The 19,811-nt window shown below is 40.9% G+C and overlaps 3 protein-coding genes across 3 annotated transcripts; 1 reads left to right on the plus strand and 2 right to left on the minus strand.

Moving 5' to 3' along the window:
- Positions 1-1,290: 1,290 nt before the first annotated feature.
- LOC141600965 (uncharacterized) lies at positions 1,291-1,770 on the minus strand. Its single transcript, XM_074421223.1, has one exon. It carries the CDS (start codon positions 1,768-1,770, stop codon positions 1,291-1,293), a length of 480 nt encoding a protein of 159 aa, XP_074277324.1.
- Positions 1,771-8,104: 6,334 nt separating this feature from the next.
- LOC141600966 (uncharacterized) lies at positions 8,105-12,404 on the plus strand. The gene is made up of 2 exons (XM_074421224.1): positions 8,105-8,372; positions 9,013-12,404. Exons 1-2 carry the CDS (start codon positions 8,105-8,107, stop codon positions 12,402-12,404), a joined length of 3,660 nt encoding a protein of 1,219 aa, XP_074277325.1.
- A 71-nt stretch (positions 12,405-12,475) lies between these two features.
- LOC141602649 (PR5-like receptor kinase) lies at positions 12,476-14,199 on the minus strand. Its single transcript, XM_074422819.1, has 2 exons — positions 13,841-14,199; positions 12,476-13,719 (listed from the first exon to the last, which is right to left on the minus strand). The coding sequence occupies exons 1-2, from the start codon at positions 13,938-13,940 to the stop codon at positions 12,587-12,589; spliced, it is 1,233 nt and encodes a 410-aa protein (XP_074278920.1). The 5' UTR covers positions 13,941-14,199; the 3' UTR covers positions 12,476-12,586.
- Positions 14,200-19,811: the final 5,612 nt, after the last annotated feature.

Consider the following 19,811-nt stretch of genomic DNA (forward strand, 5'->3'; position numbering starts at 1 on the left):
TTTGGAGGGCTTTGTCTCGGAGGCCCTCCATTCCCGAGTACTCATTGTCGTCAAAAGCCGAGGCTCCCTTGGGTCCTTGTGAGGAGGAAGCCTCGGAAGCTTTACCTTTTCCCATGGTACAACAATTTTTTCAGAAAAGACACAATTTGAAAAGGATTTTTTGGTTGAGGCAAAAGAACAAACACCTAATATGTACTAAAAGGATGATGTGCTAATTAGTTGTTTGTTGAATGTAAAACACCTCACAAGTTTAGAAAGTGTTTAGGGATGAAATACAACACAATTAAACAACCAAATTTCGACTTGAACTAAGCAAATTTCGAAATTAAGTCAACTTTGAATGACAAAAATACGAAAAAACACCTAATATGCACTAAAAGGATGATATGCTAATTAGTTGCTTGTTGAATGTAAAACACCTCACAAGTTTAGAAAGTGCTTAGGGACGAAATACAACACAATTAAACAACCAAATTTCGACTTGAACTAAGCAAATTTCGAAATTAAGTCAACTTTGAATGACAATAATAAGAATAAGGTTTATACCTCTCTTTTGATTCTTGTTGTGTTTTTGGATGATGAATATTACCCAAGAATGCTTCAATTCGTCCCTTAAATCCAATTTGCAAACCCAAAATCTCCAAATCTTGAATCAACCAAACCCTAGGACGATTTCCTTGACTGAAATGGGGCGATTTTGCTGCAAATTTCCGTCCAAAATTGATGTTGGGTAATGAAGGTTGATGATTCTTTGCAATTGAATGCTTGAATTTGATGTTTGGTGAAGGATTTGAAGGTAGATTTTGGGTGGGTTAGGGTTAGGAGGAAGAAGGAGGTTGAATGTTAAAAGAATTGGGGAAGAACAATGAACAATCTCGAAAGAAAACTCTCGCTGAAAATGGTCATTTGTGATTTCTCGCACGGTGCGAGAATGGGTCTTGGAAAACTCGCACGGTGCGAGTTCGTTGCTGGACTCGCACTCTTTGTTGCTTAATTCTTCAATCTAGCCAATTCTTGTACACATATTTCTTCCTTCCTTTCTTCACACACGCCCTTGAGTTGGTAACCTATACACTATTACACACATTAAAACATCCTAACATGCTAAAACATTAATAAAAATGCAAATGAATTAATTTATAATGCGAGAATTAAATGATGCAATTAAATTAAACATGCAAAAATGCAATAAAAACAATGAAATGCGGAAATTAAATATGCAAGGGAAGAAATATTTACAAACGTTTGCCGTTTATTTAACGTCGATGGCTCGACAAAGTTGCATCTTCATTAATTTGAATAGATTGGGTCAACAAGGTGTAGTGTTCCCACTTCACCCATTTCAATTCCTTCATGATAGTGCTTAAGTCTTTGACCGTTCACTTTCAAAACTTTCCCGGACTTTAAGCACTTCACCTCAATTGCCCCATGTGGAAAAACACGAACCACCTCATATGGTCCCATCCATCTAGACCTCAATTTCCCGGAGAAAAGTCTAAGCCTCTTTTGAAAAAGTAAGACTTTCTCTCCCACTTGAAATACTCTTCTCGAAATCATGTTATCATGCCATGCTCTTGTCCTTGCCTTATAAATGGAAGCATTTTCATATGCATCATTCCGAATCTCTTCCAATTCTTGAAGTTGGAGTTTTCTATGAAGCCTCGCTTCACTCATTTGCAAATTGAAGGATTTAACCGCCCAGTAGGCCCTATGCTCAACCTCCACGGGTAGATGACATGGTTTTCCAAAAAGTAAACGGTAAGGTGACATCCCGATTGGTGTTTTGTAGGCCGTGCGATATGCTCACAAAGCATCATCCAACCTCAAGCTCCAATACTTGCGATCGGGATTCACCGTCTTCTTAAGGATAGCCTTGATCTCCCTATTAGAAACCTCGGCTTGACCGTTGGTTTGAGGGTGATAGGCCGTGGAAACCTTGTGAATTACCTCATACTTTTTGAGAAGGGCACCAATGGCTTTGTTGCAAAAATGAGTTCCGCGGTCGCTTATCAATGCCTTAGGGAAGCTAAACCGAGAGAAAATGTTGGTCTTGATGAATTCCCCAACTACCTTGGCATCATCGGTCTTGGTGGCTTTAGCCTCCACCCATTTAGAGACATAATCCACCGCCAAAAGTATATAAATGTTACCACAAGATGCGGGAAATGGCCCCATGAAGTCAATACCCCACACATCAAATATTTCACAATAAATCATTGGGGTTTGTGGCATTTCTCCTCTTCTTGAAATATTGCCAACTCTTTGGCATCTATCACATGTCTTCACTATAGCATGGGCATCCCGGAAGAGTGTGGGCCAAAAGAAGCCGCTTTCTAAGACCTTCCTAGTCGTCTTTTTGGCTCCAAAATGACCCCCACAAGCATACTCGTGGCAAAATCGGAGAATTGACATGATTTCGGTATCCGGCACACACCTCCTTACTACTTGATCGGCACAAAATTTCCACAAGTAAGGATGATCCCACACATAGTACTTGGAATCACTCTTGACTTTGTCTTTTTGATGTCGAGTAAAACTCGAAGGAAACTTGTTCAAGACCAAGTAATTCACTATATGTGCATACCAAGGTTCGGTAGACATCAAGGCAAGAAGGGCTTCATCCGGGAAGGTCTCCTTGATTTAAACTTGTGGTACTAAGGAGTCTTCTTGGATGATTCTACTAAGGTGATCCGCCACCGTGTTGGTGGAGCCTTTCTTATCTTTGATCTCAATATCAAATTCACTCAAAAGCCACATCCACCGCATCAATCGAGGCTTAGATTCCCTCTTAGAGGCAAGGTGCCTCAAGGCCATATGGTCGGTGAAGATGATGGTTTTAGCTCCTAGGATATAAAAGCGGAACTTCTCAAGAGCAAACACTACCGCAAGGAATTCTTTTTCGGTGGTGGTATAATTTCGTTGAGCTTCATTCATCATGGTGGAAGCATATTGAATGACATGAGGTAGCTTCCCTACCCTTTGGCCTAAAACCGCGCCAAGGGCATAATTGCTTGCATCCGCCATTATTTCAAATGGCTCATTCCAATTGGGTGCTTGAATAATGGGAGCCGTGACCAACTTCTCTTTGAATGTATCAAAAGCTTTCTTACATTCCTCACTCATAATAAATTCACTTTCCTTTTGAAGAAGTTTGCACAAAGGAGCGGCAATCTTGGAGAAGTCCTTGATGAAACGCCGATAGAAACCGGCATGACCTAAGAAAGATCTCACTTCACGCACATTAGTAGGATAAGGCAAGGTGCGAATGGTATCGACCTTGGCCTTATCGACCTCAATTCCTCTAGAGGACACAACATGTCCCAACACTATTCCTTCCTCAACCATAAAATGACATTTCTCATGGTTAAGTCAATGCAACGTTGGAGGACCCAAGAAAGGTGACTTAAACAATCCTCAAATGATTGGCCATGAACGGTAAAATCATCCCTAAATACTTCAATAAAATCCTCTACATGATTCGAAAAGATACTCATCATGCACCTTTGAAACATTCCTGGTGCGTTACAAAGGCCGAAAGGCATCTTTCTATAGGAAAACGTTCCAAAAGGACACGTGAAAGTGGTTTTTGTTTGGTCCTCGGGTGCAATTGGAATTTGAAAGTAACCCGAGTAGCCATCCAAAAAATAATAAAAAGCTTTTCCCGCTAACCTCTCCAACATTTGATCCATAAAGGGAAGCGGGAAGTGATCTTTTCGTGTCACGACATTGAGCCTACGGTAGTCGATACATACTCGCCACCCATTTTGAACTCGAGTGGGAATCAAAACACCTTCATGATTCTCGACTACCGTTAGCCCGGATTTCTTTGGGACAACTTGGGTTGGACTAACCCATTGACTATCGGAGATAGGATAGATCATACCTACATGAAGGAGTTTGAGTACCTCCTTCTTTACAACATCCATCATTGGAGGGTTCAAACGCCTTTGTGGTTGGCGAATGGGCTTGGCTTCATCCTCCAAAAGAATCTGGTGCATGGATAAAGTGGGACTAATGCCTTTGATGTCGGCCATTGTCCACCCAATTGCTTCCTTGTGTTGCTTAAGAACTCGGATGAGAGCCTCTTCTTGCTCCCTAGAAAGCTTGCTTGAAATAATTACCGGTAAAGTTTTTCATCTCCTAAAAAAGCGTACTTCAAGTGGCTTGGTAGGGGCTTCATTTCAACAATAGGAGCCTTGAAAATAGAAGGAACGGGTTTCTCCTTCGGTAGCTCTTCTAACAAATTGGAAGAAAGGAAGCAAAATTCCTGGACAGGGGCAAACTCGCATGGTGCGAGTTCTGGGTTCTGTAAACTCGCACGGTGCGAGTTCCTTGCTGCCTTCCGGATTTCTTCCTTTTCTTCCCACTCTTCCATTGGCGGATTTTCCTCTAATTCTTTGATTGTTTCCTGCAAATTACAAGACAAAGCATACCCCATATCCTTTAAACCAATCCATTAGTTAAAGCAACATCTAATGTGTCAATTTTACGCAATTCATACACGGTTTGAACAATTAGTCCGAAAATCTCAAGAAAACACAAAGAGGAGGTCTCGGTTGGGTATTTCATTGCCTCATGTATGTTATACTCAATCTTTTGCCCTTCAAATTCCATTGTAAGGCGTCCACTAGACACATCTATCTTGGTGTTGGAAGTTCTAATGAAAGGCCTTCCCAACAAAATGGGGGTGAAGCCTTTCTCGGGTTCCATTTCAATCACATAAAAGTCGGCGGAGAAAAGCATATCCCCCACCTTGACCAAGACATCTTCAACAATTCCCTTAGGGTAGATATTAGATCTATCGGCCAAAGAGATGACCGTACGAGTCGGTTTCAAGGGTCCCAACTTAAGAGACTTATAAAGGTAAGTGGGCAAGACATTAATAGATGCACCTAAATCAAGCATAACATGTTGACAATCCAAGTTACCAATTTTGCAAGGAATGGTGAACATGCTCGGATCACTACATTTTCGTGGCAAACGTTTTTGAAACATAGCCGACACATGTTCACTAGCCCTTACCTTTTTCATGCTTTTTGCCTTATTGGTCCTCTTAGTAGTGCACAATTCTTTCAAAAACTTTGCATGCTTGGGCACACTACTAAGAAGGTCAAGAAGAGGAATGTTTACCTCCACTTTACGAAAGATATCGTAAAGGCTTGAAGTTTTCTTGTCAATTATCCTTGTATCATTCAAAGCACTTGGAAATGGAGCTTGTGGCTCATATTCCGGAAGAGGTGAATTGATCCTCACTTGTTCGGGTGTAGATGCTTCTCCATGTTCCACTACCACTTCAATTTTATCTTCAATCACATCCTCCACTTCATGAACAATAGGAGGTGGCCTTGATTTCTTAGGAGCCTTGGGTGCCTCTTCCAATTCCCTACCATTCCTCAATGAGACCGCTTTTGCTTGTTCTTTGGTGGGTGGAGGAATTGTGTGAGAAGGGAGGCTCCCTCCTTTAGTGGGTTGAGAATTGAGGGTATTGAGAATTTGACCAACTTGGGTCTCAAGGTTAACAAACCTAGAGTCGGTGAGCCGATTTTGTTGAAGCACGGCGGTTTGAAATTCCTTGGTATTATTTAGCAAGGCTTGACTTTCTTTTTGCATTGCCATTTGATTCATGGCAAGTGTCTTCATCATCTCTTCCAAGGAATTTTGTGATTGGTTTTTATTTTGATTAGGCTTTTGGAATGAGGAGTTTGAGGGCCACTTTTGATTTTGATTTTGATTTTGATTTCCACCCCAACCCATATTTGGATGAGACTTCTACCCTTCGTTGTATGTATTGGAATAGGGGTCAAACTTCCTAAACCCAAGAGCCTTTACCGCTTCAATTGCTTCCTCCGTTTACAAAGATGGACACCCATCGGTGGGATGGGTTTGATCATTACAAAGACCACAAAATTTCACATGAGATATACTACCATTCCCTTTTGCAAGCTCCTTAACCAAGTTGGTAATAAAATCAACTTTGTCCTCCATATGGTTGGAGCCTTGCCCACTTGTCTTCCTAATTCTCCTCCCGAAATTCCTAGAACTTCCCACCAATCTTTCAATCAAATCATTTGCCTCTTGGACCGACATGTACTCAATCCCTCCTTGTGTGGCGACCTTAATCATCCTAGCATCATCCTCAAGGAGACCACCACAAAAGTTCAAGAGTAGGTCATAGTCGGTATATCCATGATATGGACAACTAGCAAGAAGTTGTTTAAACCTCTCCCAATATTCATACAAGTTCTCTCCATCTATTTGTTCAACATTACTTATTTCTTTCTTCAATTGAGAGGAGAGACTAGCGGGAAAATACTTCTCTAGAAAGGCCTTTTTCATGTGGTTCCAAGTAGTGATGCTCCCGGTGGGGAGATAGTAAAGCCAATCGTTGGCCGCATCCTTGAGTGAGAAAGGGAAAGCCCTTAGTTGAAGTTGCTCATCGGTAACCCCATTAGGCTTCATACTTGAGCAAACCACATGGAATTGGTTTAGATGCTTATTGGGATCCTCCGTACTAAGTCCATGGAATTGGGGCAATTGGTGAATTAGCCCGGAGTTAAGTTCAAAGGTGGCATTTTCCGCCAAGGCCGGAAATGAGATACACAAGGGGACTTGTGTAAGGTCCGGGGCGGTAAGTTCTTTGATGGTTCTAGGCCTTGGTGGATTCTCTCTCTTGCCGTCATGGTGTGGATTCTCGTCATCACGATCACCCATGATGATTCTTACGGGTTGTGGCTCGGGTTCAAAAGAAATGATGTTATCTTCCTCTTGGTCTTGTTGAGTCACGGGATTAATTTCTTCAATAACCGGGGTGTCTCTTCTAATACCTCCTCCTATCCAAGCAAGTGATCTTTGAATCTCCGGGTTGAATGGAAGAAGTGGTTCACTTGAATTCCTAGTATTGACCATAAACAATTCTACACAAGAGCACACAATCAAAAAGGTTCACACAAGTAATGAAAAAGACACTAACAACAATGAACAAAGGTTAACTAACACAACTATTCTAAAAACACCAACAAAAACACTAGCAAAACAGTTACCTTCCCCGGCAACGGCGCCAAAATTTGACACGCCTAAAACGTCGCTATTTAAGACGGCCAAATTAACAATTTATTATACCACAATACGTACTAATTAATACTAATTCTAAACTAGTAAGGTAGTAAGCAAGGGATCGAACCCAAGAGAAGGGGGGTTTTGCAATGGTGTATTCAATAGAGCAAGTAGAACAATTGTGACAATTTAGACAACAAACAAGTATGTAAAAGGGGGGGGAGGGGTTTGGTTGGGGTTTCAATTGTAACAAGAGCAAGGCTAAATTCAAACAAGGGTAAGCAACAAGTAATCAAACAAGTGAGTTTTAAGATGGAAATTTATCAAATTTGAGAGAGACTTAATCCGACTCAATTAAGTGAGACACTTTAGTTAATAAAACCACAAGATCAATTCTTTAATTATATTATCACCCTATTGTGAAGATTAATCTTCTAAATCTCCTTAATAATGGCCAAATGACAAGGAAATCACACTTAATCAAATAACCCAACTTATCAATTCTACCAAGTAGAAATCACATACATTGGTCAAATTAACAAGAAGATAAGAGCACTAGAGATTCAATAGGGGTAATTAGACACAATGAAATCACGATTAATGCCTAATTACAAGTTAATCCTTTACTTGCTAATTAAGCCAAGAAGAAATCACATTCATTAGCATAATAACAAGGTGTTGATAAGATGAGATTACAAGGAAATCACACTTAATAATCCCAACAACAATAAATTAAGGAACTTGATTAATTAAGCAACAAGGAAATCACACTTAATTACTCAATATAAACAAGGTTTCCAAAATTCAAACAATAAACACAAAGGATTAACAATGATAATAATGATTAAGGAAAGATTAAGGAGTCTTACAACCAAAGATTACACCTTTGAGCCGGATTAAGAATAGGAGATTAGTTCTCCATAGTAGATCTAAATCCAATCAAAAAGATGAAATAATTCCCAAATTACAACTTGATTAATTAAAAGTGTGCATAAGATGTCTTAACCTAGAGGAAAACATCCCATATATAGTCAAACGTAACCTAATAATCATGGGCTTAACACAGGAAAAGCTCGTAACACAAAACGAAACAAACCCAGAAAACTCGCACCGTGCGAGTTCTGGGGTCTGGAAACTCGCACTGTGCGAGTTTTGGACTGGAGTGCGCTTTTCAATCGTTCTTTGCTGGATCCTTGGAAGGCTTTCTCATGATGTTTCTTCAATGCTTGTTCTTCACCCTTCCTTTGATGCTTCTCTTGGTCTCTTGGCACCTCATTCTTCACTAGAAATCATGCTAAATGATAAAGCATTCGGAATTGGTTAAATAAAGCATCAGGCATATCAGAAGAAAAGGAGGGGTAGGAAAAAGAACCCGAATCTTCAAAAACCCAAGAATTTTGCCTTCACTTCTTCCTCACTTTTCTTTTTCAGCTCGAGTTCCTAGTGCCAAAAATAGGCCACCTCATTACTAATGGTTTAACTCAAGTGGTTAAAAGTCTTACAACATGACTATAAATAATTCAGGGATCTGAAGTTCATACCCTAGCTGGCTAAGCTAGCTAGGATATCATGATGGTGATTTCTTGCGTCAATCTCTGCAACTTAAAAACACGTTCGTCCAGTGGACGTGATTCGCAGGCTATCATTAATAGAAGGTAGTCATCAATGTGCACCAAAGGTTGGTTGGTATTCAACTGTTGTCCAAAGAGCCAAAGCAAATTCCCTACTACACCACAACCGGACATACATTGACACAAACAAGAAACAACTCGATAATATCACACTTAAACAAAGCTCAAATTAAAATGACTTGACCGTAAATGCATCGTATCTCAAATATATGATCCGACCAGAAAACAGATCCTGCCATAAGGGATCGAGTCCCACACAAAGCAGATAGGATATGTAAAACTTTAAACTTGTTTGGGAATAACTACCATTATTCAAATAATTAAGCAGATAGGAGTGCTTGGACTGCTGTGGATTCTGGATCGCCGGCTTTTCGCGTGGCTAGGAAACTGGCTAGAGTGAGGGGCAGTGTTAAAAAATGGACTTTGGATAAAAAGGCCGAGTGGCAGGAAAAGTGGGATGAGTTTGATCGGAAGTTAGAGCAGGGGATCAACACTGCTTGTATGGGAGGGGGTGAGGAAGAGTACACTCGAGTGCATGAGGAGCTCCAAGCTTTTGCCGCGGCTGCAGCGGTTTACTGGAAACAGCGAGCAAAGGTGAAATGGACGGTGGAAGGGGATACGTGTACAAAATTCTTTTTTAATTGGGTCAAAGGCAGGGCGGGCAGAAATCTTATTCATGGGTTAAGAGGGGAAGATGGGCAATGGAGGTATGATGATGAGTTAGTGGGTAGTGAATTTCAGCGATTCTACATGAATTTGTATCAGTCTTCCAGGAATGGTGGGGCCCCTAGGGATACTACGGGAATTGAGTACGCCTTAAGTCATGTGCAGAGACGGGTGGCTCATGATGAGGCGGACCGGTTGAGTAGACCTTTTACGGCCAAAGAGGTACGTACTGCTGTTTTTCAAATGGGGGCTCTCAAAGCTCCAGGACCGGATGGTATTCCTGCGTGTTTCTATCAAAAGTGTTGGTCTCTGGTTAAGCATGATTTTACTACTGGAGTTCTCTCTATTCTAAATTCGGGGAGGGTTCTAAAGGAGCTTAATAGGACTTTTATTGCGCTTATACCAAAGACTGAGGCTCCGGAAGATGTTTCTGATTACCGACCCATTAGTCTTTGTAATGTGCTCATGCGTGTTGTAACTAAATGCATTGCAAACAGACTTGGTAAGGTGATGGGTTCACTTGTCAGTGAGTCACAAAATGCTTTTCTCCCGGGTCGAAGCATTAGTGACAATATACTCTTGGCTCATGAGGCAATACATCATATCACACGACACAAAAAAGGAGTTCATGGACGATGTGCTTTTAAAGCAGATATGAGCAAAGCATATGACCGGATAAAATGGGAATTTTTGGAAATGACATTGGTAAAATTTGGTTTTCCTTTCAAGCTGGTACAACTCATTATGAACTGTGTCAACTCTGTAAGCTATGAAATCCTTTACAATGGGAAACCATTACCGCAGTTCCGACCACAGTGTGGCCTGAGACAGGGGGATCCTCTGTCCCCGTATCTCTTTTTACTTTGTATGGAGGTACTTTCGGCAAATATTGATCAGGCTCGGGACTCTGGTCGTCTGGAAGGTTTTAAGTTATGCAGAGGCGTACGACCAATGACACATCTGTTTTTTGCTGATGATGCGGTCTTCTTCTTCAAGGATAAAGGCAAAACAGCTGATCATCTCAAGAGCATCATAGATGGTTACTGCGAGGCGTCAGGCCAAATTTTAAACCCGACGAAATCAGGTCTCATTTTCAGTCCGAATACAACTCTTGCAAAGGCACAACAAATACTTAAGGTTTTCAATGTTAGAGCTAATAGGGGTATTGGGAAATATCTAGGAATACCAGCAGAGTTTCAGGAGTCGAAGAAGGGTATTTTTCAGTCCTTAATTGATCAGATTACGAAGCGGATCTCTTCATGGAACGGCATCTTTCTGTCTCCAGCGGGGCGGTTAACTCTAATTTCTTCTGTCTTATCCAATCTCTCTAATTACTTTCTATCGGTTTTCAAAATTCCGGTAAGTGTGGCAAAAAAGATAAATTCTCTTTTGACACAATTTTGGTGGACGGGATGTAAATTGGGAACGACTGTTCACTGGTGTAGTAAGAATTTCTTAAGTCTTCCAAAAGGGATGGGAGGACTCGGGATTCGTAATATCGAATGCCTGAATCAAGCGCTTTTGGCAAAGCATGGGTGGCGGCTGGTCTCGGGAGAAAATTCTCTATTTAGTAGGATCTTTAGACAGAAAGTATTCGGGGATGATATGGCCGATCCGAATAGATTAGCAAAAAAGGTAACCAACTGCTCGTGGGGAGTCCGTAGTATTCTTCATGGTTTTCAGGCAATTAAGGATTACCTGGGTTGGAAGCCGGGTCGTGACTCAAGACTGAATATATGGGTTACACGATGGGTGGGGGGTGCATGCCCGGAACCAAGGGACCAGTGGTTGGGGGCTGGGGATATGCATTTGGCGAATCTGCAGGTGAGGGATCTTTTGCTTCCTAATGGTGAGTGGAATGAGCTCTCCATCAGGGCACTTATTAGAGAGGAGTACGCGGCGAGGATTCTGGCAATCAGGGTGCGGGATATGAACATAGCCGATGTGTTATTCTGGCCGTTTACAAAGGACGGGGTGTACACGGTCAAGAGTGGCTATGGATTGATTTTTGAGGAGTATATGAATAGGAAGGGCACTACTAGAGATAAAACTAGGATCGGTGAGCGGGAAAGGACCTTCTGTCAAAAACAACTATGGACGCTCCCGGTCCCAAACTCCTGGAAGATACTGGTCTGGAGGATCATTACGAACACACTCTCCGTCGGTAAAGAGTTTCATCGCAGACAATTGGCGGTCGATGTTCTGTGTAGTCTGTGTGGAGAGAGTCACGGCTGCATGGAAACTCTCGAACACCTGTTTAGGGATTGTGAGGTCTCCGCTAGGATCTGGGCGGGATCTTCGCTTGGTATTAGAGTGGGTGGTGCGGAGTTGATCGGAATGGCGGATTGGATAATTGATTGGATTCGGTATCTTTGGAAGCAGAAGGAAGGGCGGATACGTGTCATAAACTTCATCGCAATTCTATGGGGATTATGGACTATTCGCAACAAGGTCAAGTTTGATGGTATGACTAATAATCCTCATGTTCTTGCTGATGTTTTGTTTGGCTCGATTAAGGATAAGGTATGCATCTTAAAGGATCAACTAGAGGGAAAGGGTATGATAAAAAGACTAGAAGGGGATGGAGAAGAGTTCCTGGATCAACGAAGGATGGATATACGATCGGGGGTTCCTGTCCAGCTGATTGGATGTCCGGATCGGTGTAATGTCATCAGGGTAAAAGTTGACGCCGGATGGGAACGAAATTACGTGGCAGCGTTTGGGTGGGTGGCCTATGACAGGCAGGGACAAGAACGTATGCGACGTCAGGTAAAGACTAAAGCTGAAACAGCTTTGCAGGCTGAGGCTCTGGGTGTTAGGGATGTGTTGTTGTGGGCGAGTGCGGAGGGCTGGCTGCATTTGGATATATCGTCTGATTGTCTACAACTTATAAATGAGCTGGCAGGAATCGGCAAAGTCGATCATTTGATTGCAGGCATCTTGGAGGACATACATAAAACCGCAAGTTGTTTTCATTGTTTGTGTTTCAGTTTTATTCCTAGAACTCTTAATAGTATGGCGCATGGCTTGGCTAGACAAGCCATAAAAATGTAAAACCTTTCTTTACGGCTGCCAAAAAAAAAAAAAAAAAAAAAAAAAAAAAAAGAAGTAGAGATTTAATTTACACTTCCATAAATGGGACAATTGACATTCTAGAGTCCCATAATCTGCGTATAATGCATGTAATTATGTAAGATCAATAATAAAGGAGTAATAAACTTATGAGTTTTACACTCTCACTCCCAAGTTTCGATCGTTGGCTCTGTGAGTGTTGTTGTAGAATCAAAAATCATTCTTGGAGGAGAAGAAAGATTTGGATTGGGCGGCATCTCTATTGATTCAAGGCACCCTTGTAGCATATCTACCACCTGACTCATCGGTGGTCGATTTGATGGATAAGTCTGAATGCACCACAAGCTTACTAAAATCATCTTTCTTTGAACTGCCTTTTCTTCAATACTTCCACTTCCTTCAAACGGAGCTTCTTTCTCAAGTTCAAGACGATTGTATATCCACTGTGGGAAATACAGTTCACTGCTTCTTTGCCGATCAGCTGCCAAGTTATTTCGACCGCAGACCATATCTAAAACCATCATTCCAAAGCTATAAACATCAGATTTATGAGAAACTCCACCAATAGTTCTGCAAAATACTTCCGGAGTTATATAGCCTATAGTTCCTCTTGCTTCCATCATTGATATGGTACTTACTTGTAAGGGACACAACCTGGCTAAACCAAAGTCCGAAATTTTTGGGCAGAATTCTTCATCCAGTAGAATATTGTGAGGCTTGATGTCAAAGTGCAAAATCCGAGCATTACAACCTCGGTGTAAGTAGTCGAGTCCTCTTGCAATACCTATGGCGATCTTTAAAAGTGTTCCCCACGGTAAGGATTGATTGCTAGAAAGGCTAGAACCATGAAATGTGAACTTTTCAAGAGACCCATTTGGCAAATATTCATATATCAAGGCTCTTTTGTTACCCTCAAAGCAAAAACCCAAAAGAGCAACAATATTGATATGGTTAGTTCTACTAATGCTAGCTACCTCATTGAGGAAATCTTCCCCGTCTCCCTTGGATTGTTTCAACACCTTTACTGCCACAAGGCGGCCAGTCAATAACTTGCCTTTGTACACAATAGCATAGCCACCTTCACCAAGTTTGTCTTTGAAACCATTGGTCATTTTCTTTAAATTCGCATGTGTGTGCCTAGTTATAGCAAAGGAACCATAAATCTGTAAGAAGGCATCAACATTAGGGTATTTTGCTGCCTTTGACCTCCAGAAAATAGCAAATTTAAGGGTTGATCTCCGTTTTTTGAAGCACCACAGCATAAGAATCAACGTGCCTATGCCCACAACTAAAGCGGCTGCACAAAATGAATTTGCATTGAAAATATCAGGTAAATTTATGTAGGAACTGGTGCATGAATAGTACAGTGCAATATGAGAATGATACTGCAAAGGATGGAAAATCAGAATCTAGTTTACCTGATCCAACAAAAATGATGAGTCTTCTTGGTTTGCTTGATGCTGCAAAGGATGGAAAATCAGAATGTAACAGTATAAATGTTATGCAAACAATAGCCATGGACTATTGGACTCTACTTCCAATTATCATATCAGATATGAGAATGACACGGAAAATTGAGGAAAAGGCAACCGAATAACTCATTAAACAGATAATTGTGTAGTAGCTTAGACACAGAACTTAGTTTCGTCTCACTGTTCTAATGGGAAAAAAAAGAAATACTCCGTAAAACATAGGTTCAGTTTCTCTGTTACAATGTATTAGCAGATACTCTAAATTTTAGTCTGCTACAACCTGCAAAATTTCCAATTCTCTATATGCGAAAATCTTACAGAGCAAGAAGCTATGTTATTTCAACATTTCACTTTGGCCATGTGTCCAGCAGGCTAGCCTTCTAACACGATATAACACTCCTACTTCCAACATTTTATGTCAGGCAATCACTGCAGTATAACGTCAGACACATCTGAATCAGAGATTCAGAGTAATAGATAAGAGGTATATACCTGCTGACTTTTGGCACCGATCAGCAAAAGCTCCACCCACACACAAGCACAGAAAATCTGATTCAGATGATGACCCACACGTACCACCAGAATTATTACATTTAATACATTCTGAGGAATACTCGTAATTCACCTCAAACCCTTGTTTAATAACATCAGAAATTGGCTCAAGTCCTGTGTCATAACGCTCCAACTGCTTTTTAAACACAGGGACGTCAAATGAGGCACAAGATGTAAATCTGTTACGATCTGACATGTTATACATATTATCAGCCTGATATGTGGTTGGAGCTGCAAAGCATTGTACTGAATCCTGAACATTATGTGGTGCTAAGTCTTTTGGGCAATTGTAGACAAACAGAATGCTCTCAACACTTGGGCTCAACTTAAAAACATCACTATATTCCTTCATGAAGGAAGTACAAGATATGTTTTGAGACGCATGGAGCTCAACGGTAATATTAAGGTGAGAAACTTTCATGGTTACAACACTGTAAGGCGCATCTTCTTTGCCTAGTATCAGATTAACATGGTCTCCTGTTTCATTGTGAAGGCATTGGACCTGCAAGGATGGGTGGCCGCAATATTGCGGCCTTCCTTTTCCCCAAAATGGGTACCAAATATTAGAAAATTTATTTCCACATGAAAACGTTGAAGAAGAGCATGTCGTATACCTGTCATCAGCACCAGTTGATGAAGGAAGGCAATACAAGACAGATTATGAAAGCAGTGATTGGTAAGAAATGCAGGGAGGAGTTGCAGGAAAACATTAATAAAATCGTTTTAAAAATCATAATAATAACAATATTAATATTAATATTTAAATTGATAACAGGAAGGGGTTTGTTCCCGGACATGTCAAATGATTATAACGCTGAACTCTATAAGTAGCAAGCATCTCCCATTCTCAGCATATAGCTCTCAGATTGTGGGACACATCGCCGTTGACTCCATCATAAAGAGTGACCATGTTATCTTATTCACTATGGATCTAGTTCGCTGATTAGTTCAAACTTCAAAGCTCAATAATCAAGCATACATATTTCTCAGTCGCCATCTTAGAAAAAAAACTGAGAAGACTTATAATTTTCCTTAGTCCTCATACAAGAGTACCTTTCATATGACTTTAAGTGTTGATAATTGTAGGTAGTTGAAGGATTAAGACAGTCAATGATTGTTCTACTTATGGACTTATACAGAAGATCGTTTGGCGAATTTGATGGTGAGTATAACAGTACTCAATTTCTAACCTTTTTCTCCATTAGCTCGGCAGTTAATAACAAACACAAACAAACAAACAAACAAACAAACAAACAAACAAACAAACAAACAAACAAACAAACAAACAAAAGAAAAGAAAAGAAAACTCTGACTACCTATGATCCTGCAAAAAATGTATTTTCTAGCACTTGGGGAGAAGGGGTTTCACTGTCTTAAGTTTAAAACGGAACAAATATGATAAATAAGACAAGTGAAAGGCCTAGAGAATAACAAGACATTTGTCCTATCTTTACAAGGTGGGATTTTACGTGACCCATCTTAAATGAGAATTTGTGTCAAACAAAAAGAATCTGTCGAGTCAATAAAATCGTATAAAAAATCCATGTCCAGTACTGATCTTTACCTTGGCCTTGAAAACACAAGAGTGATAATCTCCCAACTGATGAATAAGCAAGCATGCTTACTGAAAGGTGAAGAGTGAATTCCGAAGATGCCTCTTTCACGATCAAACACCAAAAGGGGGTTCATCTTTGAATGTTCCTCCATGTGTAAGCAAGCAGGGTAACAAATGCAACTATGCAAGTAATCGTTTATAGAACGAGATTAGATGATTCTTGTAAGTTTTGCTACTGAAATAGGATTTAAGGCCAAATGATATTTCAGTAACTAGGGATTAAGCTTTCTGATCTCATCATTTGTGGTTAAGCTTTTCTGTTTAAGTGTTGGATGTTGGGATTGCGTCCGGATTCTCTCCAGTTTTTAGAACTGCAGGGTCCAGTACCAACATAATTTCCTGACGCAATCCCGTCCAGTCTACCGCCCAAATAATCCCTATAAAGGGTGATGATGGATTTTTATTTTTGCTCTCTTTTTTTGCATACTTCAAACAGCCAGCCTACCCAGTCTTCCATGGTTGTCATCACTAACAGGCAACATCCCACCATTGCCATCTTAACACACGCGATTACGATTTGGGACACATAATTAACGGACCAAATTTTACCACTAACCAAACTTACAATTATTACTACCTCCGTCTCAGTCATTTGTTTGAATTTGGTTTGGCACAAAGAACGAGGAAATTGGAGAGGGTCATGTTATACACGTACTGCAAAAAAAGTAAGAAAGATCTTATCTGGAGAAACTGATGGTTGTGACGTGACGAGAAGCCACTGTCCTAAAGTCAAAAATGCCCCGTACTACACACGGCCTCAGTAGCACTTGACCCCCAGGATTAACACAACCGCTGCAACTTTGTCTAAATAGTATAAGAAAAGAGAAGAGAGAGAAAATTTCTGATGCACAAACTCCGTAGCAGTCAATTCCGTAGACTGTTCCAATCAGTCTTGGGAATTGAGCCTTTAAACAGAAAAATACGCAGGTGCTCTACCTAGAGCCCGATCCCGGCCCGGCGTGGCGAGGCGAGGCGCGCGCGCGCGCGTGTGTGGCCCAGCCCAAACTTGTCAATCTCCACAAAAGGTCTAATCACAAGTTCAAACAAGAAGGTAGAGAAGAACATTATAAACCCATCAAACTTGTTTCATTTTTCCAATGTGGGACAAGAGAAAAAAACTTAGCTAGTTTTTTCAAAGTAAGGCAAAAGACTTTTTGAGCCATTATTCCAACAATCCCCCACAATGGCGATAAAAAGAAAGAAGGAGAAAAAGAAGATTGAGGTAATACAGGCAACGGGGATTTAACGTTATATGTTGGTGTCTTGTGGACTTTAACCAACATCCAGTGTCATACAAATTTTCTCAAACCGCCATTTTGGTGGACTAAGCCTTTAACCAGTACATGGAGTTGGTAAGAGAATTTTTGCGCACTTGCTAATCCCAAATCAGGGCTAGAACTCGCATAATCCATGAACTCATCATGAACTTTAAGATTTAAGAACAAATGTTACTTGAGCTTGTCAAGTGCCCCTCACATAGTTCCTGGTTATTTTGATGAATGCCTCAAAAAAGTTCAAAACCTGAAGAACCTTTTAGGGTTAGGGCGAGAACCCCCACATTCACATAGGTGAGTTCATCAGGTTTGTCGCAAACCATCCATAAGGACTATGAACTCATTAAGAGCTAATGCTCAACCTTCCACAATGATAATATATCCGTGAGTACAATAAATGTACATATAAAATAATACCACATCACTTTATTAAATAGGAATGGTAGTAGTATTACATCTCGAGTTCCTTGTGACTTAGTTTCACCCGTTGAACTTAGATGAACTAAGACGGGTATCCATCACAATTCACCCCTTTACAGGTTTTAAACCCATTCCTAGTGCCGACTCCAGCACTAATTTTTTACAAAAGCCTTTGGTGAGAGGATCCGCAATATTCCTCTCTGAACGTACGTATTCCAATGAAATCATATTGTCTCTGATCAGGTTTCTCACAATTCCATGTCTTAGACGAATATGCCTTTTCTTTCCATTGTAGGCTTGATTGTTGGCTACTCCTATAGCAGCTTGTGAATCGCAGTGCATGGATACTGACGGAGTCGGTTTCCCCCACAACGGAATATCCGCCAAAAGACTTCTCAGCCATTCAGCTTCCTCTCCTGCCAAAGTTAAAGCAATAAATTCAGATTCCATGGTGGATTTAGCAAAACATGTTTGTTTACATGACTTCCATGATATGGCTCCAGAGGCTAGTGTAACATCCCCATACTCCAAGTGCCTTACCAGGACCACCCAGGTATAAGGAGATTACCATCTCGGTTTTCCGAGGCAATGAATATCATAAGACAATAAAGAAACGTACTTTAAAATTGACTATAGTTTGAGTGATTACACATTCAAAACCAAAACTGATAAAAGGAATTACAAGATTTTCAGACGGTCTACTGCTAAAACTATCAAAGCTATAAAACACCGTCTGACACAGCGGAAGACTTCTAACTGCCACGTGATGACTCATCCCAGCTATCCCATACGCGTCATATCATACCTGCTCAATAACTGCTCACCACCCCGAATGGATCACCACGTTTTTAAAACATTTAAACCGGTCGAGTACTATTTACACAAGTTATATAATCAAAAAGATAAAGAACCAACACAGCTCAAGCAATCATACACAATCAGGCACTCCACTTCATCTCCGTCACCGACTGTCCACTGGACCAGCCCTGCCAGTGGGGGACCGCAACCGTTCCCACCTAAGCCCCGCTCATCATACCGAACGATAACCCTGTCCCATTAATGTGCACATCCCCTCCCGTGGCGGGTTCCACGGAGGGCGAAACTAGGGCGTGAAGCCACTTCCGCAAGTGACTCCACTCAGCCGAGAACGCATCTCGAGAACCACAGACAAACAATCACAATCACAATATCAACAATCGTCTGAATCAACCAATTACACTAATTACAGCACAATCACCACACATTATGTAAGTAATACTGAGTAGGGAAACCCTACCTGGAACAGCAACACAATCAGACGGTCTCAACAGCTGTATCAAAATTCCTCTCCTACGAATCCTCCTCCTAACATATAATCATGCAATTGCTACCAATCAAGAAACATAACAAAAACCCCAAATCCCAAAATTAGGGTTTAACGAAACTTAACGAAATACTATAAAATTGGTATGTAGATCTTACCCTCGACGCAAGGATCACAAAGGTATAAAGAACGATGGAATCCGACCTCTCAAGCTCCGGGATTTGTCAACAACACGGATGAATGCGAAGAACGTAACTTGAATCTCCCTTTTAATGTTATTAGGTTTGTAAAGGTGTATTATGAAAGTGACGGAAAGATTTATATATTAATCCGTGTTATTAACAAAACCCGTCGAATTATCACCCGCTAACCGAGCTACTCGATCGAGTAGCTGAGGTACTCGGTCGAGTACCCCCTTACTTGATCGAGTATCAAGGTTACTCGATCGAGTACCCAACAGGTCAGAAACTATTTTAAAATGCAACACACCCTTACTCGACAGAGTAAGGCCTACTCGATAGAGTACCCAGAGACTCATAAAACCGTAGTATTACAGTCTTCCCTCCTTAAAAAGAACTTCGTCCCCGAAGTTCAACCCATACATAAAAACAAACATACTAACTCGGTCAAGACGCAACAAAGCTACTAAGAACTCAAAACAAAACCCCAACTTACAAAACATGAACCCATGAACTCTTAACACCAACTCTACCAACTATTCCTACCTCCACACCTCGCTCACGATGTCGTATC

Source organism: Silene latifolia, chromosome 9, assembly GCF_048544455.1.
Source record: "Silene latifolia isolate original U9 population chromosome 9, ASM4854445v1, whole genome shotgun sequence".
Taxonomy (NCBI): Eukaryota; Viridiplantae; Streptophyta; class Magnoliopsida; order Caryophyllales; family Caryophyllaceae; genus Silene; species Silene latifolia.